Source organism: Atractosteus spatula, chromosome 5 (genome assembly GCF_055471065.1).
Source record: "Atractosteus spatula isolate fAtrSpa1 chromosome 5, fAtrSpa1.hap1, whole genome shotgun sequence".
NCBI classification, from domain to species: Eukaryota; Metazoa; Chordata; class Actinopteri; order Semionotiformes; family Lepisosteidae; genus Atractosteus; species Atractosteus spatula.
Genome location: NC_142710.1, coordinates 66,332,152 through 66,356,452, shown reverse-complemented (window position 1 = coordinate 66,356,452; position 24,301 = coordinate 66,332,152). Strand labels below are relative to the sequence as shown.

The following is a 24,301-nucleotide window of genomic DNA, read 5'->3' as shown; positions in this document are numbered from 1 at the left end:
GTAGAGCTGAGAGAGAGGGAGGCAGTGTGGCACAGTGGGTAGAGCTGAGAGAGAGGGAGGCAGTGTGGGACAGTGGGTAGAGCTGAGAGAGAGGGAGGCAGTGTGGGACAGTGGGTAGAGCTGAGAGAGAGAGAGGGAGGCAGTGTGGGACAGTGGGTAGAGCTGAGAGAGAGAGAGGGAGGCAGTGTGGGACAGTGGGTAGAGCTGAGAGAGAGAGAGGGAGGCAGTGTGGGACAGTGGGTAGACCAGAGAGAGAGGGAGAAAGAAAGAGTATGACAGTGACAGCTCACTTTATCACTTTTTCAATCTGTAGTTTGCCAAACCCAGGGTTTTCTTGATCTGATCTTATTTTATATTAGTATAAGCTTCACATATTTGTGTCTTTTTGCATAACATCTCTGCAAAATATGAAACCAGATAAGTAATCATTCAAACCAAGATCATTCAGAGCCCCAAGATAAATCTATCAAACACTCAATTCTATAAAGCTTTTCTCAATTTATCAGTGTTTGACTTCTTTTTCTGACTGTAACTAAGTTATTAATTTCTTCAGCCAAGAGACTTGCAACTGGTCCTGGGCGCACAGCTGGGGCAGTCTGGGGTATCAGAGGTACATCAGCACAGCCCCAGCTGAGATTCGAACCTCCGATCCTGAGCCCTGACCAGCGCAGCCCACGGAGAGCGCCCAGGGAAAGTGTTTTTCACTCAGGTTCGAGACAGCGGGGCAGGTGCTGGTGCACGCAGGGGAAGTTTAAAACCACCGGCACGGGTCCCGTTACGAGTCAACGCAGAAGCCAGCTGACAGCGAGACACAGCTGAGCAGACGTGAACGGTTCCGCTGTCCGAGCAACCCCCCTCCTCCCCGCCCGGTCAGGACTGCACCATCTTCTTGTGGGGGTCGAAGACGTATCTCTTAAAGCAGAGGAGGATGCCGATTGGCTGGGCGTCTGCTCGGGGCTCCTCCTCCTTGGCCGGCTCCCCCTTACCGCCGCTGCTCTTCGGCTTCTTCTTCGACATGGCGGCCAGCAGCTGCCGGGTCTCCAGGCCCAGCCCCCCTGCAGGACAGACACACGGGGACAGGGAGGAAGAGCTAGTGAGACAAGGAGACACCAATCCTCCGGCGTCAGCAGTGGGAAGGAACCGGAGGACTACGTGGAACAGCAGTTAATCCCAAGACCAGGACGCACTCCTTCACACAGAGGGTTGTGGGAGGCTGGAACAACCTACCCAGCCAAGGTCTTGAAGCCGATATCCTGGCTTCTTTCAAGTTTGTGCCAGAATGGAGTTCCTTGTAGCTACTAACTACTAAAACGAGCAGACTGGAAGGATGCAAGTTCACAGGAGAGTGGGCTCTTGACTGGAGGAGTGGGGTGTCTCACTGACACACTGGGGGCTCTGACTGGAGGAGTGGGGTGTCTCTCATCTAATTGGACCCCATCATTTGTGGGGTCCTGTCCCACAGGAGACGCATGCTCTGTCAGGATCAGCAATCGGCCGTACTGGCTGTACTCCTGGACACAGGACAGGCCTGACCGTAGCTCCTGAACATCGCCCAGGGAGCCCCAGGGCGGCTGGCAGGTTGTGAGGGCTCTCTCAGGTGGGCCTGGAGCCGCCGTCCTCCCTGCTGGCTCCCGCGCGCTGTGTGCTTTTGACAGGGGCGTGGCCTTCAGGCACAAGGTCACACGACTCCGGAGAGGGGAGGCGCCCGTGAGTGTGCAGAGACACCGCCAGCGCTGGCGCCAGCAGGCGTGACAGGCCATGCCAGGCTGTGCCAGGCCACGCCTGCAGCCGCGGGGCCTGCCGGTGGATTCCAGGGCGGCCGCTGGCGCCGGGGGCCCGCATGCCCGGCCCCGCCAGGCAGACAGGCTCCGTATCGGGCCGGGCCGCCGCAGGAATGTGCACAGACAGCGTGGCGGGCCCGGGTGCCGGGGGGCTCCGCAGCAGTCAGGGAGAGGGCGAGGAGGGGGCAGCACAGACACCCCTGGGGCAGTCTCGCCGGGGTTTCATTCCAATTCTGCTCCGAAATGGACCGGACCGGTCCGAGAGCTGCTCCCAGCTGCTGCAGAACCTGCGGACTAAGGTAGTGTCCGGGCAGTTAACAGGGCACGGGGAACGGGGAGCTAGGGCTTAAAATTGGGGAACAGGAGGCAGCTGCTTCTCGAGCGAACCACAGCACCCTGCACACGCGACACTGAGGCTAATCCCTCGACAGCCAGGACAAAGCCAGAGTAGAAAAGAAGAACAACTTTCAAAAATTATTTCCCTTTTAACTTCTTCTCTTGTCTCTCCTCCTCTGCCTGTCATGAAAAAGCTTAATTAAAATGAAGAGCACTTTCTCTTTTTTAAAAGCACAGGTCAGTGTCTCGCAAGACGAACGCTAGCGCTGCCTTTCTCCTCTTTTGTTTGTTTCCATGGGCATCAAACACAAACAGAGCTGCCGGTAATTATTTCTGTCAGCAGGGGGGACAGCAGACAGCTCCTGCTATCTCAGCGCCTCTTTAAAGCTCCTCAAATTCGTTGCCAACACGTTCGCTAAATTCGAGAACAAATACATAAAAACCAACCTTGTCCATTATCAACTAAACTGCTTAACTCCAACAACTCCTAAACTACTGAACACACTGCACCCAACACTCTGACACTGAGCTGTTGAACACACTGCAGCCCTGCACACTGACACTGAGCTGCTGAACACACTGCAGCGCTGCACTGAGCTACTGAGCTGCTGAACACACTGCAGCGCTGCACTGAGCTACTGAGCTGCTGAACACACTGCAGCCCTGCACTGAGATACTGAGCTGCTGAACACACTGCAGCCCTGCACTGAGATGTTGAACACACTGCAGCCCAGCACTCGGACCCTGAGCTACTGAACACAGAAGGGATATGACCCTGTGAACGAGGGCTTGAGTCCTCTTGCACAATGGAGAAGAGCAGCAGGAAGTGCAGCTCTGCTCCTCAGCTACATTCCTCCTTCGTTCTGCCCCTCCCATCACTCTCCTCTCCTCCTTCCTGCGCTCTGTCCTCACCCATCCTCTCAGCCCTCTCCTCCCCCTCCTCCTCTCCTCTCCCTTACCCTGCTGTGACCCTCCCGGTTGCTCTGGGCCCTCAGGGCTAAGATAACTGTCTGGTGCCAGGCTGCTGGTGCCGGGGGGCCGCGGGGATGAGGCAGGGGTCAGGGAGGAGGGGGGCGGCGGAGTGATGACAGTGCCATCTCTGTGGCGGGGCTGCGGGGGGCGGGGGAGGGAGCTCTTCAAAGGCCGGCGCTGTTCGGAGCCGGGACAGCGCTCCCCTGTCTCTCTCGGGGCTCCATTCACAACGCTACCTTTGATCGCAGCACCCAGGGGCTGCAGCAGGAGCAGAGAGGCAGAACGAGAGCAACAACAACAAGAAACAAGGCAGGGAGACGCACGCTGCAGACCCAGCTGGGGTCACTGCTCAGGCGAAGGAAGGAGGTGGGGACACCCGGACCTCAACTTCCCTGCACCCCATTATCCTGGCACCCCGCTGTCCCTGGCCAGCACCCCTCTGCTCAAGGATAGCCCCCCGGGTTCCCTGGCCGGCACAAGGGGGGCTGGTGACACTCATACATCCCCTTCATTCATCCCAGTCCTGGGCGGTGCAGCAGGCAAGGAGAAGGTCTCCCAGGCTGAACCCCCCTGTTCCTGCTCCCCGTCCCGAACGGAGGAGAGCTCCGCTCCCAGCGACGTCTGCCTCTCAAGATTTCACTTTAACTTTCCTGTCGTTTAAATGCTTTCCAGCATTTTCCTATTTCCTTTGGAAGGTGAGAGGGGTCAAGTGGAGGTCACGGTGACCCCCGGCGGCTGGGGGGGTTCCTGGCGGGACGAGCCCCATGGCCTGTCTGTCTGTAGAACAGAGACGGGGCCGGGGGGGGGCAGCGCTGGCGTGTGCGTGCTCACTTCCCGACAGCTGACAGCGAGACATTTAAAGGGGTCCCTGTGGTTTTGCACAGGTTAATTACAAGAGCCCCCCTCTGCAACTGTAGATCTCCCCCCAAACACAAAGTACTGAACCGGGGGGGGTGAATCACCACCCCTCTTCCTTCCCCCCCCCACAGTCCAGGGGAGCAGCTGCACAGCCCTGGCCTGACGTCTGAAGCCTGAGCTCTGATCTGCAGCGACTCTGCTTGGACACAGAAGAGGAGCCCAGATCCAAGTTATCAAAAGCCTCAGAGGGCTTGACAGACTCAGCTCGGTGTTGCACTTCACAAACAAGAGCCAGCAGGCGAGCTCGAGGACACAAGTGGGAGCTACATGACAGTAGAACTGAGCCGTGTCTTTACACAAAGGATTGCGGGAGTCTGGAACAGCCAAACTGTTGAAGCCAATACCCTAGATTCTATCAAGAAACAGCTTTGAGGTCCTAAATGTTTCTTACCTTCTCACAGAATTACACAAATCTGCTTTTCTCTGACATCAGCACAACACTCTGTAGCTGGCAAAACCTGGAGTGGATCAGACTGCTGTGCACTGGGAGTCTCTCTGACAGCACTGTCACACCTGGAGCGGATCAGACTGCTGTGCACTGGGAGTCTGACTGACAGCACTGTCACACCTGGAGCGGATCAGACTGCTGTGCACTGGGAGTCTGACTGACAGCACTGTCACACCTGGAGCGGATCAGACTGCTGCGCACTGGGAGTCTGACTGACAGCACTGTCACACCTGGAGCGGATCAGACTGCTGCGCACTGGGAGTCTGACTGACAGCACTGTCACACCTGGAGCGGATCAGACTGCTGCGCACTGGGAGTCTGACTGACAGCACTGTCACACCTGGAGCGGATCAGACTGCTGCGCACTAAGAGTCTGACTGACAGCACTGTCACACCTGGAGCGGATCAGACTGCTGCGCACTGGGACTCTGACTGACAGCACTGTCACACCTGGAGCGGATCAGACTGCTGCGCACTGGGAGTCTGACTGACAGCACTGTCACACCTGGAGCGGATCAGACTGCTGTGCACTGGGAGTCTGACTGACAGCACTGTCACACCTGGAGCGGATCAGACTGCTGCGCACTGGGAGTCTGACTGACAGCACTGTCACACCTGGAGCGGATCAGACTGCTGCGCACTGGGAGTCTGACTGACAGCACTGTCACACCTGGAGCGGATCAGACTGCTGCGCACTGGGAGTCTGACTGACAGCACTGTCACACCTGGAGCGGATCAGACTGCTGCGCACTGGGAGTCTGACTGACAGCACTGTCACACCTGGAGCGGATCAGACTGCTGCGCACTTGGACTCTGACTGACAGCACTGTCACACCTGGAGCGGATCAGACTGCTGCGCACTGGGAGTCTGACTGACAGCACTGTCACACCTGGAGCGGATCAGACTGCTGTGCACTGGGAGTCTGACTGACAGCACTGTCACACCTGGAGCGGATCAGACTGCTGCGCACTGGGAGTCTGACTGACAGCACTGTCACACCTGGAGCGGATCAGACTGCTGCGCACCGGGAGTCTGACTGACAGCACTGTCACACCTGGAGCGGATCAGACTGCTGCGCACTGGGAGTCTGACTGACAGCACTGTCACACCTGGAGCGGATCAGACTGCTGTGCACTGGGAGTCTGACTGACAGCACTGTCACACCTGGAGCGGATCAGACTGCTGTGTAATACAGTATGAGTCTGAAAGTCTGTTTAGTCATTTCCAGGGAAACAGGGTTACCCAGCAGAACAGAACAGGGAAAAGGACTCAGTCACATAGAACTTTCTTCTGCTGATTCTCACAGGAGCTCTCTCCACAAGGGCCAGACTGACAAGACATCTCTCCTCTCCTGCCTTCTATCCTTCCCACTGTGTGGGTGCGAACAGTCTGCTCCTCTCTGCTGTCCTGATGTGACAGGCGGCTGTAACTCTCACAAAAAAACACAGACCGGCTAATCCGAAAATACCCATGTGCACATCAACGCAATGAGTATTTAAACATACCACAAAGGTATTCTGTCCAAAAGATTACATAATCCTTTGTACCAGAAACCCTGGAAAGGTAACTGCAACCGATCTGGAAGGAAAAATTCTCCCAACAAGCTTTGAAGAGAAAATGAAAAATAAAATTAAAATACCATACATGCTATATGGAGCACCAAGGAAATTCCCTTCTGACACATCCTTTAAGCTGAACGCCTGTGCAAGCTATTAAACCTGTAACAGAGACCTCCCTGCTGATCGGGCACCTGGAGATGACCAGCAGAGCTCGCCTGGGCCGAGCTCCATCCTCAAGGCTCCATCTGACTGATCGTATTACAGCAGATTTGTAGCGGAGGAGACATGTACCGGAGGAACAATAACAGTAATTAATACATATAATAACGCTGTGCTCTTCAGAGTTATTCTTAAATATCTACGACTGAGAAAATAAACCAACAAGGCACCTTTATTTACATATCAACGGTCTTATATTATTGTTATTTTCAAATGTAAAACTTTAATCAGAGAAAGCTAAAATAAACAAAAAGGCAGACTTCCCCCGGAACCCGACAGAATTCCCAGGGCAGAATTCCCAAAGCGGAATTTCAAGAATGCTCTCGGAAATCGGATTCAGGATTCCGGGCCGACGATTTCTCACCACATCCTGGATACACACTGATCCAGACGCGGGGCAAGAGGGGGGCAGCGGGAGAGGGGAGAGAGGGAGACACAGGAGGGTACCCAGAGAGGAAAAAGAGGAACAGAGACAGAACTCCTGGAGAACACAGGGAGAGATGGGAAAGGCTGGATCTCTACTTCACTCCAGACCCCTGCCGACAACACCAAAGACAAGGGCTCACTGGTTGTTCTAAAAGTTATTCGCTGCCCTGCAGATATAACAGCCATTGTAATTCAAGGCACGCGAGCTCTCCACAGAAACAAGTGGGGTGCCCCATGTTGTGTGACCTGAGAGATGGGGTGCACCACATGCAGTACACCCCAGACCCTGCGCCCCTCACCTGGCACTCGGATCTTGAACTTGCCGCTCTGCCCGAAACCTCCCTCGATGACCCCCGTCTCCCCCGTCGACAGCGTGACCTTTAACCCCACAAACAGCTGAAGGTTGGTCTCCTTTTTGAAGAGGTTCCGGCCGATCACGGTGTAGTCGTCAGTAACCTGTGGGGCAGCAGAGACAGACCTGAGCAGTGGGGGTGGGGGGTGGGGGAGTAGGGCAATTCTGCACACAAAACCCAACCTGTGTCGGGCCAGACCCTCCAGCTCACGGCCTGCTGTCGTCTGCCTCGCTGGCGTGCTTCACGTGGTCTGTGCTTATCTCCACACCTCCCTGCCTCTCCCATGACGCACCGGTCTCAAACTTGCCGATAAGGACGTCACACGCTTTGCCATTTCAAACATAAATAAACATCAAAAATGCAAAAAAATTCAGAGAACGCACATTCGCATGCCTTCCTCCTCCAGCCTGGACTGGCAGCTACCCAGCGTGGCCGGGGCTCGACCCAGGCGCTGTCAGACTGCGTGTCTCTGCACTTCCTAGACGCTTTACTGCTGTGCGACTGCTCCGCCCTCTGCAGGCTGCCCTCAGCCGTGCAGGGACAGCTCTTCATCAGCCTTCTGCATCGCCAGTATTCACTAATTGTATCCCTGCCAGGATCGCAAAAGCACGTCTGTCCAAAATCACTACACCCCCCCCACCCAAAACTCACACTGTTCCTGTGTTCGCACCCTGCTCATCTGCTGAGGAACCGCGCGACGGTTCAGGGTGTCTGAAAGTGACCTGCACCGCGCGAGAGGCTGAACGTGGGAGTGGAGACTCGGTGTCTCCCCACAGGGAGGCCGGGGGGCCCGGAGATTAAAGGCGGGGGATTAGGGGCTGCGGCAGCTCTAGTGACTGGTCTAAAAAATCCACAAGACCTCCCGGTCTCGACAGGTCCCAGGCTAATGGGACGGCTGGCGTCGCCCCAGGACGAGCAGACAGAGCAGAGACAGGCTCCCACCCAGGGGAAGCCGCTGGGACTCATCCGCGGGGATGTGACAGAGCGGGCCACATAAACCACAGGGGTCTGCCGGACAGCCGCCCACGCGGCCCACCTGACCCTGGCACAGCGAGGCGCAACCACAGGACGTCTGGTGCTCTGGGGGGGCTGTTTGGTTCCTCCGCTCCCGGTCCCTGGCGGGGGGGGGGGGGGGTTGCCAGAGCTCTTCAGGATATCTCATCCACAAACCCGGCTCCCGACGAGAAGCTCAAGCTTGGTTGTGGTTCCTGACTCTCCGGCAGGGAAGAGAGCCGATGCCCACGAGCGCCAGGAAGGTCGCAGCTGATGAGCCCCAGAATTTCCACAGCTGGGCCGACCCACTTGTCCCAGAGCCCTGGTCCCCCGGACAGACCCTGCGCCGGCTCCGCAAATAAAGCAGGAGCCGGCTGTGCGCTACACGCTACACGCTAAGCGCTAACAAACGTGCGTGCGTGCGGGAGAGCGAGAGCGCGTGATGTCTGCAGACCTGCAGCAAGGATTGGACGCCCAGTTCCCGGACCCACGACCCCCGGAGCTCGAGAGGATCGCGGGAGAGACCAGGCCGAAACGAGTCCCCGGCGCTTATAATCTCGTGCGACTGGACATACTGTTCGTACAGAAAGGGGCCCGTCTCACTCTGTCTCACTCTCCGCTGAACTGCTGCGCCGCCCGGGTGACACACCACTGCCCTGGACACCCACTGAGGTCAGGGGAGCTGCAGGGAGGGCGGCGGCACCCCGAATCACCCCGAACCGCAGCCTGCCTGCCGGCCGCAGCCGGGGCCCCAGTTCAGACAAGGTTCCAGAAAAGGTGACACCCCAGTGCACACGAACAGAGGAGGGTTGGGGAGGCAGGGGGGACACCGACAGAGCAGCAGGGACGCAGACCGAGAAGCCGGCCAGGAGAGATAAGCCCAGGCAGAGGAAGATGAGAAGATGAGAAGATACGGGGAGAGGGAGGTGGACGGGGAACGGTGGAAGACAGGAATGCCGAAAATGAAAACAAAGCAGGGGCCGTGGAGTGAGAGGCTCTGCTCCACCACCTCCCTGCCCCGAGCTGGAGGTGTGCGGGATTCCTGTGCCAGTCAGGTGTGTCCCAGCAGGCGCGGGTGCAGACGGGCGGGCGGGCAGCGCCGGCGTCAGGGAGCCGACAGCCCGCGGGCCTGTGCACTGCCCTCCCCACCCCCACCGGCCCACAGCACGTTCGGGCTGTCCCGGGCCCACTGGCCCGGCTCACAGCGCCCACAGAACCCCCGGGCCTCTGAGGGGCTACAGCCGCTCCTGCAACAGTCCGATTCAAACCTCTCAGACCCGGGACGAGCCTCGAGGATTCAAGAGGAGGCGAGCCGGCGAGCTGGCCAGATGCCAGACAGCACTGCGGAGGAGGAGGAGGACAAAGACACTGAGGCTGGAGAGAGGTGGCAGAAACTCGCTAACTTAGCTGACAGACAAGAGCTCCACCGGAGAAATAATCCCGGAGCACCCACCCTCTCCACCTGACCCTCCCTCTGCTTGGTCTTGTAGATCCGCAGACGGGGCAGCTCGGTCTCGGCATAGCCCCGGTCCTCGAAGCCGCACAGCAGGCGCCCGTGGAACGCCAGGCGGCAGGTGTTGGCGTGGATGTCCGTGTCCAGCTTGGAGCCAATCACCAGGCAGAGCGGCGGGCACGTGACCGGCTTCTCGAACTCCAGCAGGGCCCACTGCTCCGGGTCACGGGCCTCCCCCGCCGCCCCCATGTGGCCGGTCAGGTACTCCTCCTGGAAGAGGTAGTCCCTGTCGAAGGAGAAGCTGTGGGCGGGGCCTGCCTCTGCGGGGGCGGGGCCGGCCTCTGTGGGGGCGGGGCCGGCCTCTGCGGGGGCGGGGCCGAAGAAGGTGACCCTGGCCATGACGGTCTCGTGGCCGATGGTGATGTGGAACTTGCTACGCGTGGGCAGTGCGCCGCGGTAGTACCCGATCTTGCGCACGGAGACGACGGCGGCTTGCAGTGTGCGCAGGGACTCCGGGGTGCACACCACACCCCGCTCCAGCAGCTTGGGGTCGAACTGCGTCACGCACACGCCCACCCTGTCTCCCTGCATCGCCCGGCTGACCGCTCGGCGGAACATCTGCAGCGACTTCACCTTCCGGGTCACCTGGGGGGGAAGGTGGAGAGGGAATGAGCACTTGTAGACCTTCCTGTAGCACACCGTTACCTACAGGAGCACGTGTCCCTGGTGGGGTCTGTACTGTAGGGGGAAACAGGGGTTCGTGTCCCCAGTACTGCGGTCTCTACTGTAGTGGGGTACAGGGGTACGTGTCTCCGGTGGGGTCTGTACTGTAGTGGGGTACAAGTCTCCGGTGGGGTCTGTACTGTAGTGGGGTACAGGGGTACAGGCAGGAAGGTGCTGCTCTCCAAGAGATCTACATCCATCTCCAGAATTAAAAGCCGAACGCACAGGTCGAGGACAAGGTAGGATTAGCCCTGCAGCTCCCAGCCTGTCCGTTACCGTGGAGAGGAATTAACTTCTCCAGGTGTCACTGCCTCACCTGCACAGCAAAGCTGCTCCCTGCACTCACAGACACACACACTCACACACACCGCACAGCCATGTGAGACGGCAAAGCTACTAAAATGAACATAAAGTCACCAATGTAACAACACACTTACCAATGCATACTAACACACACACTCACTGACTCACACATATGTACACTAACACCCACTACCTGATGCACACTACTAACACACACTTGCTGACACATTCACAGACGCACCCTGACAAACACACTGACACTCTTACACACACTAAGACACACTCACTGAGGCACAACAGACATGCCCCATTCTCGGCAGGTGATTTTCTCTGTGCTCTGTCTTTCTGGGGTGACAGAGAGACGAAGAGGGGTGAGGGTGGGAGTGTGGGAGCAGAACGAGCCACAAGCCCTTTTTAAAACAAGTATCTGCTGCCACCCAGTGACAGTTCTGCAGAAATACACCCAGAGCTCATTCAGGGCGGCTGACCTGCGAAACGCACCTTCATCACAGTGCCAAGAACTACAATCAGTTTTTTGTGGAAATTCACGACCGAGAGACAGACAGACACAGGGACCAGTCACGGTCCCACGGGCTCAGTCTCTCAGTCCAAGATGCTGTTAGAGCTGCGAGCACAGAGTGTTGGAATGCATCTGGTCTGAATTAGCAGGGTGCTGTACGACAACCCCCCCCCCCCAGTTAAATCTCTGTCAACTTCTGAACTTCCGACAAGCCTGGGTCAGTCCTGCTGCCCCAGCCCATTAGGAAACACATTACAGCAATCTAATTAGGGCTGCAGACCAAACAATCACACACACACTCCCATCTCCAGAACCACACACACAGGGGCACTGGTATAGCTGACAAGCACAGACGCACACACAGACGCACTGGTATAGCTGACGAGCACACACACACACACACACACACACACACACACACACACACACACACACACGGGCACTGGTATAGCTGACGAGCACAGACACTGGCACCACTGACCAGCACAACCACAGAGACACACACCCACACACACTGCACAACTGACACCACTGGAAAGAGAATGGGCACAACAGACAAGTAGCCCGGGACTAAATGGTCCCAATAATGGTGTGTACTAAAGAACGAAGTAAGAACCTGCACGGTTGTTCACTTGAACGAATGAAGTATCCGTGCACTGCTCTTTCAAAACCCAGCCTACCCAAGCCAGTTCTCATCTGTTACCACTGAGCTCCAAGGGCCCTGTCGTCACCGGACACACGTGGCCTGACAGAGCCCGGGCACGCTGCGATGAGGAATGTGATTTTCAGCGATCGGGAGGTCAGGGGGACGGCGAGAGACGCCCAGTCGCTCGTCTGGCAGTCTGAGCTGCAGAAGAGCGGAGGGGTGGGGGGGATTTTAAGCTCTGCAGTGGAACAGCACTGGGCTGTAAAGCCTGTCCTTTCTCTGGGGGACTGAGAGCCCCTCTGACTTGAGTAAATATTTTTGTAACCCAATTGAAACATAAATGAAAGTGACCCCATCCGCACCCTCTCCCTTTAAACCTGCCCGCCGGTCAGAGGCCTGTCTGTGGCGGGTGCTGGAGTGGAGTGATTACTGGCTGGTCTGTCGCTAATGGGGTCGTGCACTCTCCTCACTCTCGGCCCTGGCCAGCAGGGTCAGGCTCTTTCCCTCCCACGCTTACCTTCAGAGCCGGGATCTCGATGCCGTCGTTGAGCGACACTGCCCCCTGCAGGACAGTCCCCGTCATGACGGTGCCCTGCCCCCGGATGGAGAAGCAGTGATCCACCGCCATGAGGAAGGGCCCCGACGGGTCTCTGTGAGGAAGGTACGCCTGGGCCTTCAGCAGCTGGGTGGGGTGACACAAGGGGATGGGGGGGTCACACCAGATCAATGGCAATCCATTATGGCCCTAAATAAAGAATGCATCTCTCTTGACCTGCAAATATATATTTTTTAATTTTTATATTTTACTGAACACCTGTCAGCCTCTGGTGTATCATGAGTCTTATTCTTACATTCCTTGCTAAGAATTTGCTTGTTTGTTCCCCTTCACAACTAGATCACAAATCTTAAAGGTCTGTGCATTATTTTTTTCCCTCCCCGCTTGCCGTACCTCGATGAGCTCAGGCACTCCCTGGGGCAGCTCGGTCTCAGGGGCCTCAGGACCCCCAGGCTTGGCTGCCACGGCGATCACAGGGCAGCCCTGGAATCTTCCCGAGAAAATAAAATAATTTAAAACGCAACTTAAATTATTAAGAGAGTACATCAGCGTTTGTCCCTAGGTAGATTACAAGCGCAGTTTAACATGTCCACGATATCTGCAAAACTGGAAGGTCATGTTTTCTAGAAGCTGAGCCTCAGAGCCACAGGAGGATCCGAGAACACACCTGAGCCCGGCAGTACCTGGTGTTCTCCAGGGTCTTGAGCATTCTCTTGGTCATCTTGTCGATGGTGGCCTGCCTCTTGGCCGCAGGGAGCAGGTCAATCTTATTCAGGATGACCACCATGCGTGGACACGTCATCTCCCCGATCACCAGACACTCCGCCGTCTGCGTCTGCACGCCCTTCGTCACGTCCACCACCAGCATCATCAAGTCAATGATCTGGGCACCTGGACACAGGTAGCACACACACCACCGTAACACACCTGGACACAGGTAGCACACACACCACCGTAACACACCTGGACACAGGTAGCACACACACCACTGTAACACACCTGGACACAGGTAGCACACACACCACCGTAACACACCTGGACACAGGTAGCACACACACCACCGTAACACACCTGGACACAGGTAGCACACACACCACTGTAACACACCTGGACACAGGTAGCACACACACCACCGTAACACACCTGGACACAGGTAGCACACACACCACTGTAACACACCTGGACACAGGTAGCACACACACCACTGTAACACACCTGGACACAGGTAATTCATACAGGAATGTCAAACATGACCAGACACAGGCACTGCGCTGCTGTAACACATTTTGGCTCTGGAGCAGAATTCTTATTTGAGTTGTTGATCGGACACTGGTTCCCAGGCGTGAGAGAGTGCGTCTGTGCAGGTGAGAGGAGAGAGGGAGAGACGGACAGAGAGGGGGACAGAGCACGCAAGCTCTCCTGGACGTGTCCCCTCTCTCCGGGAGGAAGTGCCCAAACTCATCCACCGACTCCTCCGGCCTTAATTAAGATCATCTGCCGAGCCGTGCGCACACACAGCCCGGCATTCATCCGCGCGGCGGCCCCGGACACTGTTTACACTAGAGCCGCTCTCCCTCTGCCTCTCCACGTCTCCTGTTACAGGAAGCACCGGCTGCTCCCGACATCCACGAAGAGGAAAAGAAAACAGCATCAAGACGAAACCCAGAGGAGAGAGGGGGGCTGAATTCACACAGCTCAGCCAGCAAGGAAGTCTGCTCCTCCGGGAGGAATGGCTGTAACTCTCCCCCAGGAAAGTCTGTCTCCTTCCAGAGTCCTGCGGCCAGTGTCACAGGAGAGGAGCTCCCGGATATGGCTTTTTAATAAATCCTGACACTTATATAGCGCTCTTCTGGACACCCCACTCACAGCACTTCACAGGTCATGGGGATCCCCTCCACCCCCACCAGTGTGCAGCCCCACCTGGATGATGCTCCAGTCCGCTCCCCACACACCAGCTCTCAGTGGGGAGGAGAGCAGAGTGATGGAGCCGGTTCAGAGAGGGGGGTTATTAGGAGGCCATGACTGGTAAAAGCCAGGGGGAAATTTGGCCAGGACGCAGGGGTGACACCCCTACTCGTTTCGAGAAACGCCCTGGGATTTTTAATGACCACAGAGAGTCAGGACCTCGGCTTTGCGTCTCATCCGAAGGACAGCACCTGTATACAGTGTAGCGTCCCCGTCACTATACTGGGGCATTAGGACCCACACAGACTGCAGGGTGAGCGCCCCCTACTGGCCCCACTAACACCTCTTCCAGCAGCAGCCTTAGCTCTCCCAGGAGTCTCCCCTCCAGGTACTGGCCAGGCTCACACTGCTGAGCGCCAGTGGGCTGTCAGCTGGGAGTTACAGGGTGATAAAGCTGCTAAATGGTTAAGGAGAGCTACAGCCCAGCCCTGACTGCAGCCTAGGCAAACGCACATGTCTTGATGAAAATCCTAAAAGAACGGTGGAGTTAAGACCTACGTGCAAGAGCGACGGACTGCGGCTCAAGACGGCTGGTAGTCTGTACGCGCTTGGATGTGGCCCTCGCTTGAACTCAAGGCTTTCTCTGCAATAGCAGTGGAACAGTGCCACCGTCTGGTGACAGCTGGCATTGCAGCACAACACAGCTCTGCACAGCGAGCCAGACCTCGCGTCCGACCCCAGTGTCCCACAACACAGGGACCCGGTTCGACCCAAGATACACCCTGAAGCAAGATGACGCTGACGCACCCCTGTGCAGCTCTCCACTGGTTCTGACATTAAGCTTTGCCCTGAAATGTAAAGAAAATTCAATCTTCGACCGACGGCCCCTCGCCAGTATTTGTCAACGGCAGTAACAGAAGTGCATCGCCCGGGATTCATCTTTAAAACAGCAGTAACGAAACTAGCATTAGTACTTGCAGAGCAGCTGAGGTTGCAGCGGGGCCACAGCACTGACACGCACTGCCGGCATCGCCTGGGGAATGAACTACGGCAGCTGCTCTCGCCGGGAAGCGGACAGCAGCTGGACACTGGTCTAATCCGATCCGGTCCCGGGGCACCAGGCGCGCAGTCGCCTTTTCCTAACTTGCACGCTGCGGAGCTGCAGGACTTGCACCAGCTGTGCAGAGCGAAGGCAGCAGACACAGCGCAGAAGGCCCAGAGTTAGCCGAGTTAGCAGCGAGAGGCTTCGCACTGTCGGTACGCCACTGTCTTACCCCCGATGATAGTGCGGATGAGCGAGGCGTGCCCCGGGCAGTCGACCAGGGTGAACTGCAGGCGGCTGAAGCCCCTCTCCCGGCACTGCTCCCGCAGGTGTTCCGGCACCTCCACCGAGAAGGAGGAGAAGCCGAGGTCCAGCGTGATGCCCCGCTCTCGGGACTGCGGGTTCTTGTCGAAGGCCGCAGTGGACGCGGTGCTGCTCAGCGCCCGGGCCAGCGAGGTCTTCCCGCTGTCCACATGGCCCAGCACACCCACGTTGAAGTTCAGGGTCGCGGTGCCGTCGCCCTCCGCCGAGCCGGCCATCGCAGCCACCCCCGGATTGCACAACTGGACTCTGCCCTGCTGCAGACCCACACGTCGCCGGGTTTAACTGACTAATGTGGGCCCCGGCGATTCAAACACGAACCCTTCCCGTTTCAGCGTTTCTCTTCTGTTGTTGCCGCTGCGATAATTAATAAAGCAACACAATTTCTCGGAACTCCTGCAGAACTCCAGCGCTGTCTCCCGCAGGAAAAACTACACTTCCGGTGTAGCAACTATCCCATTCCGCTGTGAAACACGGATGGCGAGCATGTGTTTGTTGTGTTTCTGCTGTACCAGTACCAGCAGCAGTGCAGATGACTGCCCTGACTATGAGGTTTGTTCAAACCTCCTATACTACACAAACGTCATTGTTAAAAGCAGTAAAAGAGATAGCTTAAAATATGTCGAGTGGCTTCTTTTCCCCTATAGATGTGTTTGATAAGCCCATGTAATCTGTTTTTAAAATGTACTTCATTTTAACGCCTTATTTAACTTTCATTTTTACTAAATTTCTTATGCAGTAGAACAGTAGTAATTTGGGATAAAAGGCACGATATTTACAATAAGATCACTTATAAAAATTGTAGTTTCATCTTCACAATTATTTTCTTTAAAACGAACGTGTTGCGTGTAATAACGATGAGCAGGATTGTTATTATTATAGTTTAACGTCTTTTTCTCTAAAACCAAACGCTTGGTTTCCATGGGGACGGCGAGCGGAGCAACACCAGCGGAAAGAAATCCTGCCGACAAAACACTGGTTGAGCGGGGTCAAAGGACATCTGTTAGACAGACACCATCGCTATCCAATCACTATACAGGTCTCCGTAAATCTGTCCAATTAGAGCTGCGACTGGAAAGCCGCTGACAGAGAGGGCGGAACTTCCTCCACCTCCTTGGTTACCCACATGGAAACGCGCTCTGGTGTGTGAGGAAGCGCGCCGGCGTTAACCGTCCAGCAACACGCAGTAGGGAGTCTCCCAGGTTTCAGAGCTGCCGGAACGATTTGAACCGTGTGTCCAGGCATGAAGATCGAGGAAGTAAAGAGCACCACGAAAACCCAGCGCATCGCTACGCACAGCCATGTCAAGGGCCTGGGGCTGGACGAGGCCGGGATGGCGAAGCAGGCTGCCGCCGGGCTGGTGGGCCAGGAGACCGCCAGAGAGGTACCGGCGCCGCGTCCAGCACATCGACGTTAACAGGGCCCGTGGCTCGCGGTTTGCGGATGTTCACTCCCAGCTTATTATTTCTAAATGGAATGCACCAAGTCACCAGCGAAGCCCTTGTATCAGTATTCAGGGACCGTCTGCTTGGGTTACAATGTCGTGCACACTTGTAGAAAGGTCCTCTGTAGCCGTGTTTACCTGGCGTGTATCTGAATAGCACGCAGACTCTGTAAATTGGATGCTCTGAGGTTTACGCTTTGAAGGGTTAGGGTGGGTTAAAATACTTCCTTTTTATCGGGTCAGGCTTCTCAGACGTAGCCGGTGGCAGTGTAGCGGAACACGGAGTGTGCGGGTGTGTGGTCAGTCCGCCGTCCTCCAGGGGGAGTCTCAGCTGTGCTTTTTACCGGGGCGAATGCAGTTACTCAAACCCCCGTCCCTGTCTGTCACCACTCCAACCCCCCCCAAGTTTCCTGCAGCGCCAGGGGCCTGTGTTGCTATAGGTCAAAGCTCCACACAGCATATCTCATGTTGTCAGGGCATGTTGTCCAGCTCCAGTTCTGACAGTCTCTCGCTGGGCGCTGTTAGCACTTCCCTGCGGCCGTGTGATGGGTTCGTTCCAGACTGAAAGGCAAAGAGAAGAAACTCAGCTTTTCAGCTGTGGAGCCTTCTCCGGTCATGAGGGAGAGAGGAAAGCCCGCAAACAGGGCACAGGAGAGGAAGGACAGAGCCGGTACGAAGAGGCGAGGAACGGCCAGTCTGTTTTCTGTGCCTCTCGTCCTCATGTCTTCCCCCTGCCTGGGCTGTCCACTCCCTCCCCTCCCCTCCTCCTCCTCCTCTGCTCTTGGGCTGGAACCGAACCGCCACCTTTTCTCTTTCAGGCCTGCGGCATCATCGTGGAACTGATCCGCTGCAAGAAGATGGCCGGCAGGGCGGTGTTGCTGGCCGGACCCCCAGGGACTGGGAAGGTAACTGTGCTGGGGGGGAGAACTGGAGATCACAGCAGCAGCACCCCTTGTACTAACAGAATGGGGCAAAAATGGAAATATAAGGTTTTTGTTGGAGCAGGATTCTCTCTCTACCCACCATAATAAATCCATACATATCTGTTATATACATTTAGCGTTATAATATTATCAGCTCCCTAGCCATGTTTTCCTTCCCCTTGACCTGACAGCTGACATGAGTGCGAACTGAACGAGCTTTCCTGCAGAAACCTGAGTGGTGTCAGGCACTACGGCTCCCAGCATGCCGTGCTTCTCGGCCTGACGTGCGGCCCTTGTGGACCGGAGCAGTTGTGTGCAGTTAACATGTTTGTGCGTGAATGCATTTGTCTCTTGTGTGTACGCTTGTATGTACAACCTGTTTGATTAACCTGTTACTCCGTTATAGAAGGATATGTTCTAAGTTGTAGCTTTGATAAGCTCGGACCTATCCGGTGCTAACTGGACGTTGCCCCTTTCTCTTGACAGACTGCTCTGGCACTGGCCATGGCTCAGGAGCTGGGGAACAAGGTGCCTTTCTGCCCCATGGTGGGCAGTGAGGTGTACTCCACCGAGATCAAGAAGACCGAGGTGCTCATGGAGAACTTCCGCAGGGCCATCGGTGAGACCGGGAGGGGTGTGGGGTCATGGGGGTCACAGGGGTCAGTAGAGAGGAATGGGTGAGCAGCACAGAGAAATAACACCTCTCATGACCCCAGCGATATACCCAAGTGATATACACCGCAAGATATAAGCCTGTGCAATGCTCCGGCCGCACGGTGCTTTGAAATTCACCCCTGAATCATTTTCCTTTTGTTTTGATTTCAGTGCACAAATCCTTTTTTTTGGTGTTGTCCATGTTGATCCTCAAATACGTCTTCAAAGACGTTTCCCGGTGATGCAGATGTGCAGAACAAGCTCAGCTCTGTGCGGCAGGGTTGTCAGGTCGCCCGCGTGTGAATTCCGCAGGGGGAGAGAGGCCAGAGCCCAGTATCTGGCGTCTTCTCAGAGCAGACTCACGCCCTTCCTGCTGCAGCAGGGGGAAGGTGTCAGGTGCCTGCTGTCCTGTAACAGACGCGGCTCTGTCTGGGTCCTCCGCGGGCCCAGTGAGCGGGGCAGGGGGAGAGGCAGCTGCGGACGCAGGCAGGCAGGGGGAACAAGGGGCAGTGTGTGTGTTTGGCAGGGTGCTGACATTACCTGTCGCAGGTGTGGAAATGGAGAAGGTGGCAATGGATCTTCTACGTCCGCACCCCCACCCCACTTCTCTGCCCGCTGTGGGGCACGTAGAGTCGCCACATTCTGGGCTCATCACCGAGGCGATCGGGGGGCCCCGATAGCGCCGGCGCGGACTGACAGGTGCGCGCTGTCTCTGTCCCCCCGGCCTCCTCCCGCTCGACCACCTGCACCTCGCGCAGGACAGAGGCCGATTCACAGCGGAGGCAACAAAGGCCCCTGTGACTCGCCGGCACCCCGGTCAGCCTCGCCTCAGCACGGCCTCCGCACACGAAATCTGCCGCTTCTCAGGCGTGTTGGCTAAATTCACTCCGAAGCCACAAGACAGGTTTACAGACGTGCTTCACGTAATTCTTCGAGCAAAGGTGCTCTGTCCAGAGACAGGACACGGATAAGACCCGCCACCACATCTAGGTCACGTTCCAGGGACCCCGGGCTCTTTAATCGAGTTGTTCTGATGAGACAGGAAAACAAAACATCTTGAAAACAGGGGCTCTAAAGCGCAATGGCTTCCCTCTCGTTTGCAAGCATTCTGATGTTCGGAGTGTTGCAGATTCCACATACGTGTTGCTGCACGAGTACGGAGATCAGGTCACCCTCTGACACGAACTCTGCGCTCCTCTCCCAGGCCTGCGTATCAAGGAGACAAAGGAGGTGTACGAGGGCGAGGTGACGGAGCTGACGCCCTGCGAGACGGAGAACCCCATGGGCGGCTACGGCAAGACCATCAGCCACGTCATCATCGGCCTCAAGACGGCCAAGGGCACCAAGCAGCTCAAGGTCAGCCGGGCGGGGCACCCCCAGACTGACTGGGGTGTAGGAGGGCCTCCGGGGAAGGGCGCTGCAAACCGGCAGGTTTCACAGCTAGGTGGCTCAGCTTTGGATCCCCAGTACTGTTGGGTGTCACAACTAAGGGGTTCAGTGTAGAGTCCCCAATATGGATGGTTGTCACAGCTAAGGTTCAGTGCGGGTGGGATCCCCAATATCCCTTGGGTGTCACAGCTCAGGGGCTCAGTGTGGGTCCCCAATACTAGTGGGTTTCACAGCTAAGGGGCTTACATGGGATCCCCAATACCGATGGGTGTTCTAGCTGAGGTCTGCGATGTGTTGTCGTCTGCAGCTGGACCCCAGTATCTACGAGAGCCTGCAGAAGGAGCGGGTGGAGGTGGGAGACGTCATCTACATCGAGGCGAACAGCGGAGCTGTGAAGGTAACCCCAGCACCGCGCCTGGCTCTCTGTCCCCCAGCGCCCCCCCAGCTTTCATTTCCACCTCCTCCCCCTGTCTCCCTGCTCTGCCTTTCATCCCCAGCTGCTCTCCTCTTTCTTCCCGAGCGGATTCTCTCATGCCCCTCGGATGCCTCCGTCCTGCGCCGTGTCTTTGTCCCGCTCCCCTGCGCGCTCCCCGCTGTGCCGTGCTGACTGGCGTGTCGACACTCCCTTTGTTCAGCTCAGGTGGGCCCGGCGTGCTGCCAGACAGCAGGTCGCGAGGGGGGTCAGAGGTAACATTTGTAGCTGTTGACAGTCTCCTGCCCCCCACTCCTTTCATCCTCGCCGCGAGGGGCTGTCACTCGCCGGCCTGGCGTGGGCTCGGCGCACCTGTGAGCCTCCCTCCCTGTCACTCCGAAATCCCAGTGCAGCCCTGTAGCACAGGTGCCCTCCAGGGGGAGCCAGTGAGCAGCGAGGCTGGAGCTGCGGATCATGTAGTGGCTTCCCACCTCTCAAACGTGCGCACAGATCGATGGTGTCAGAGCTCTAATAGAACCCGCGTAAACGTTTAAGAAGGGGCCGCTGCTCCTTTCTTACTTTTGCTTCATGTGTCTCTCACAGACGCGTTTAGGACATAAAGGAGCAGAAATAGATAGATACAGAGACAGAGATGAATGCAGAGAGTCATGCACAGACTGGCAGAGAGAGAGACCAGCAGACATGGACACAGATATCAACAGAGAGACTGCACAGGAAAACAGACATAAGAACAGAAGTTACAAATGAGAGGAGGCCATTAAGTCCATTCAGCCCCTTGTTAAAGTAAAATAAGTTCCACTTACTGTCAGTGTTACCTATCACTGTCTTCTTGCGGGACGAGAGAGCGTCACAGAGCCTGCACTGCGCAGTCTGGTCCGCGTCCATACTGATCGCCCCCTCTCCCCTGTCCCCCTCAGAGGCAGGGTCGCTGCGACACCTTCGCCACGGAGTTTGACCTGGAGGCGGAGGAGTACGTGCCACTGCCCAAGGGCGACGTCCACAAGAAGAAGGAGATCATACAGGACGTCACGCTGCACGACCTCGACATCGCCAACGCTCGCCCGCAGGTACAGTCCCGTGCTCAGCCACGATCGCCAGGCACCCGCGCGGTCTTGTGCCCCGTGGCCTCTTGATGTCTCCCTCGTCTCTCCGCAGGGGGGGCAGGACATCCTGTCCATGATGGGCCAGCTGATGAAGCCCAAGAAAACAGAGATCACAGGTAACGCCTGCCTGACCTTGTTTTCCTCTGCTTCTGGCCGTGTCTGCATCTCATCTATGTGGACACACCCAGGCGTAAAACACTTTGAGTGGAGTTGCGGCAGTACTCTCCTCACACACCAGCTCTCAGTGGGGAGGAGAGCAGAGTGATGAAGCCAGTTCAGAGAGGGGGGTTATTAGGAGGTCACGATGGGTAAAGGCCAGGGGGATATTTGGCCAGGATACCAGGTTAGCATTCCTACTCTTTTCAAGAAACGCCCTGGGTTTTTTAATGACCACAGAGAGTCAGGACCTCGGCTTTGTGTCTCATCCCAAGGACGGCGCCTTTTTACAGTAGTGTCCCCGTCACTATACTGGGGCATTAGGACCCACACAAACCACAGGGTGAGTGCCCCCTGCTGGTCCCACTAACACCTCTTCCAGCAGCAGCCTTAGCTCTCCCAGGAGTCTCCCCTCCAGGTACTGACCAGGCTCACACTGCTGAGCGCCAGTGGGCTGTGAGCTGGGAGTTGCAGCTCTCTTATTCGCGTATCTCCTGACTCTCCCTGTCCCCCTCCCCAGACAAACTGCGAGCGGAGATCAATAAGGTTGTGAACAGATATATCGATCAGGGCGTGGCGGAGCTTGTGCCGGGGGTGCTGTTCATCGACGAGGTGCATATGCTGGACATTGAGTGCTTCACCTACCTGCACCGCGCCTTGGAGAGCTCCATCGCTCCCATTGTCGTCTTCGCCTCCAACCGCGGGAACTGCCTCATCCGGTGAGGGAGGGGGAGGTGCAGGGGGAAATGGGGGAGGGAGGGAGGGGGAGGTACAGGGGGGAATGAGGGAGGGAGAGGGAATGAGAGAGGGAGGTGCAGGGGGAAATGGGGGAGGGAGAGGGAGGTGCAGGGGGGAATGAGGGAGGGGGGAGGGAGAGGGAATGAGGGAGGGGGAGGTGCGGCGGGGTACAGGGAGGAGGTAAAGGTGACGAGGGAGGGAGAGGAGGGGGGGGAGAGGGAGGTGCAGGGGAGGATGCTACATGCTGAACGTGCATCTCTAGCTTCCCTCAGCTTTGACCTGCCTGCAGCACAGCACACAATGTGAACAGCTCTCTCTCTCTCTCAGGGGGACTGAGGACATCACCTCCCCTCACGGGATCCCCCTGGACCTGCTGGACCGCGTGATGATCGTCCGCACGATGCTCTACACCCCCCAGGAGATGAAACAGGTCAGCCGTCTCTCTCTGCCTCCCCCCCTGGGACGACCTCGAACCCTCGTTCTTTCACTCTGCCTGTCTCAGGTTAAAATTGTTCTGTCTGAACATATTTGCTGAGATTTGTGGACATTGCTGGTTCCATTCAGTTTATTCGGAGTTAAAACCGGTTCATCTCGCTGTATGTGTGTCTGTAGATCATCAAGATTCGAGCGCAGACAGAGGGGATCAGTATCAGTGAAGAGGCCCTGAACCATCTCGGCGAGATTGGTACCAAGACCACCCTGAGGTAGGAGCTCTACTCATGTTAAATACAGCCTCTATCTGCGTGTTAGCCTAGCCTGGCAGTGTGCTGGCCGGTCTGGCTGTCTGGGCGCAGGTACACTGGCCTGGCTGTGTATCTGTGCTGACTGGTCTGTCTGTCTGGGTGCAGGTACGCTGTCCAGCTGCTGACCCCGGCCAGCGTGCTGGGCCGGCTGCAGGGCCGAGAGGGGGTGGAGCGGGAGCACGTGGAGGAGATTAACGAGCTGTTCTACGACGCCAAGGCCTCTGCCAAGATCCTGCAGGACCAGCAGGACAAGTTCATGAAATAAGTTCTGTGCTCTCCCTCCCTCCCTCTCTCTCGCTCCCTCGCTCGCGGGTGCCATGCGTGAGAAGTAATTCAGTGTCTCAGCAGCAGGGGGCGCTGTCCTAGATCAATGCCTCATGAAGGTTTGTACTTTACTGTAGTCTATTCAGATTGTTTTGTAAGTTTGTTTTTTTGCCTTGTTTAAAAAATGTGAAGCAAAATAAACCTTTAATTTTTCATGACCCTGTTTGATATACCTTGATTCCTTGTCAGTTCTTATTTCTTTGCTTCTTTTGACTTCTTTTTGTCTCTTAATTCCATTAAAAGCAGTTCATGACCAAGCGTTATCTGCATTGAGTGTTGAGAGAGAGAGAATGATGTAGTTTGACATTTATTAATTATAAAGCATGTTTAAAGCCAAAGGAGCTTTCAAAGCACTTTACAGAAAGTCAAGAAGAATTCAAAGTAAAATTAACCAACTAGAAAAAATCGAATGTGTGTGACCTGAGCTGGAAGCAGCACAAACTCTACAGCTGGAGCTTTGCGCCAGATTCCAGGTGCTGTCTGGTGAGGTTCTGTCCTGTTCCTCTCGTACAGCGTTGTCTCTGTTCACTAGTCTCTAGACGTCCCTGGAGACCACAGGCTGTCCCGGCTCACCACACAGGTGTGCGATGGGGCTCGACTCGGGTGAGGTGGTTGCCCACAACATGAACGTCTCATGCTGGTCTGGCAGTAAATCTCTGGTTACGAGGGCAGAAAGGGGCTGGAGGCAGCCATTTCAGGAGGAGCCCGCGGGGCAGAACTTCGGGTCCCAGGACGTGAGCGGTGTGGCCCCGTGCTCTTGGGCTGCTGGCAGTCAGGACCAGGAGAGCTCTGGGGCGACGGTGAGAAACAGGGACAGGGCCCCCACCCTGAAGAGCAGGTCCTGTAGCAGGACTTCCACTGCAGCTCGCTCCACTAGCCTGCTCTCCGCCTGCTTGCTCAGGAGCGGGCTGCCGTTTCT

The 24,301-nt window shown here is 56.5% G+C and overlaps 2 protein-coding genes across 2 annotated transcripts; one reads left to right on the top strand and one right to left on the bottom strand.

Annotated features, from left to right (window-relative positions):
• Positions 1–490: 490 nt before the first annotated feature.
• Positions 491–15,913, bottom strand: eefsec (eukaryotic elongation factor, selenocysteine-tRNA-specific). Its single transcript, XM_088916877.1, has 7 exons — positions 15,387–15,913; positions 12,891–13,098; positions 12,601–12,697; positions 12,169–12,333; positions 9,460–10,104; positions 6,960–7,116; positions 491–1,055 (listed from the first exon to the last, which is right to left on the bottom strand). The coding sequence occupies exons 1-7, from the start codon at positions 15,691–15,693 to the stop codon at positions 871–873; spliced, it is 1,764 nt and encodes a 587-aa protein (XP_088773003.1). The 5' UTR covers positions 15,694–15,913; the 3' UTR covers positions 491–870.
• A 35-nt stretch (positions 15,914–15,948) lies between these two features.
• ruvbl1 (RuvB-like AAA ATPase 1) lies at positions 15,949–23,552 on the top strand. Its single transcript, XM_088915678.1, has 11 exons — positions 15,949–16,859; positions 17,738–17,824; positions 18,329–18,461; positions 19,701–19,852; positions 20,193–20,282; positions 21,236–21,385; positions 21,474–21,537; positions 22,098–22,296; positions 22,643–22,745; positions 22,928–23,019; positions 23,164–23,552. Exons 1-11 carry the CDS (start codon positions 16,719–16,721, stop codon positions 23,321–23,323), a joined length of 1,371 nt encoding a protein of 456 aa, XP_088771804.1. The 5' UTR covers positions 15,949–16,718; the 3' UTR covers positions 23,324–23,552.
• Positions 23,553–24,301: the final 749 nt, after the last annotated feature.

What these genes read in the sequence shown, in the direction of transcription:
- eefsec (XM_088916877.1), bottom strand. Translation starts at nt 15,693, where the DNA reads ATGGCCGGCTCGGCGGAGGGCGACGGCACCGCGACCCTGAACTTCAAC. An exon ending in CATCCGCACTATCATCGGGG is followed by an intron (nt 13,099 to 15,386) that starts GTAAGACAGTGG and finishes ACCTGTGTCCAG; the next exon opens with GTGCCCAGATCATTGACTTG. An exon ending in GAGTGCCTGAGCTCATCGAG is followed by an intron (nt 12,334 to 12,600) that starts GTACGGCAAGCG and finishes CACCCCACCCAG; the next exon opens with CTGCTGAAGGCCCAGGCGTA.
- ruvbl1 (XM_088915678.1), top strand. Translation starts at nt 16,719, where the DNA reads ATGAAGATCGAGGAAGTAAAGAGCACCACGAAAACCCAGCGCATCGCT. An exon ending in GAACTTCCGCAGGGCCATCG is followed by an intron (nt 18,462 to 19,700) that starts GTGAGACCGGGA and finishes CTCCTCTCCCAG; the next exon opens with GCCTGCGTATCAAGGAGACA. An exon ending in TCGCCAACGCTCGCCCGCAG is followed by an intron (nt 21,386 to 21,473) that starts GTACAGTCCCGT and finishes GTCTCTCCGCAG; the next exon opens with GGGGGGCAGGACATCCTGTC.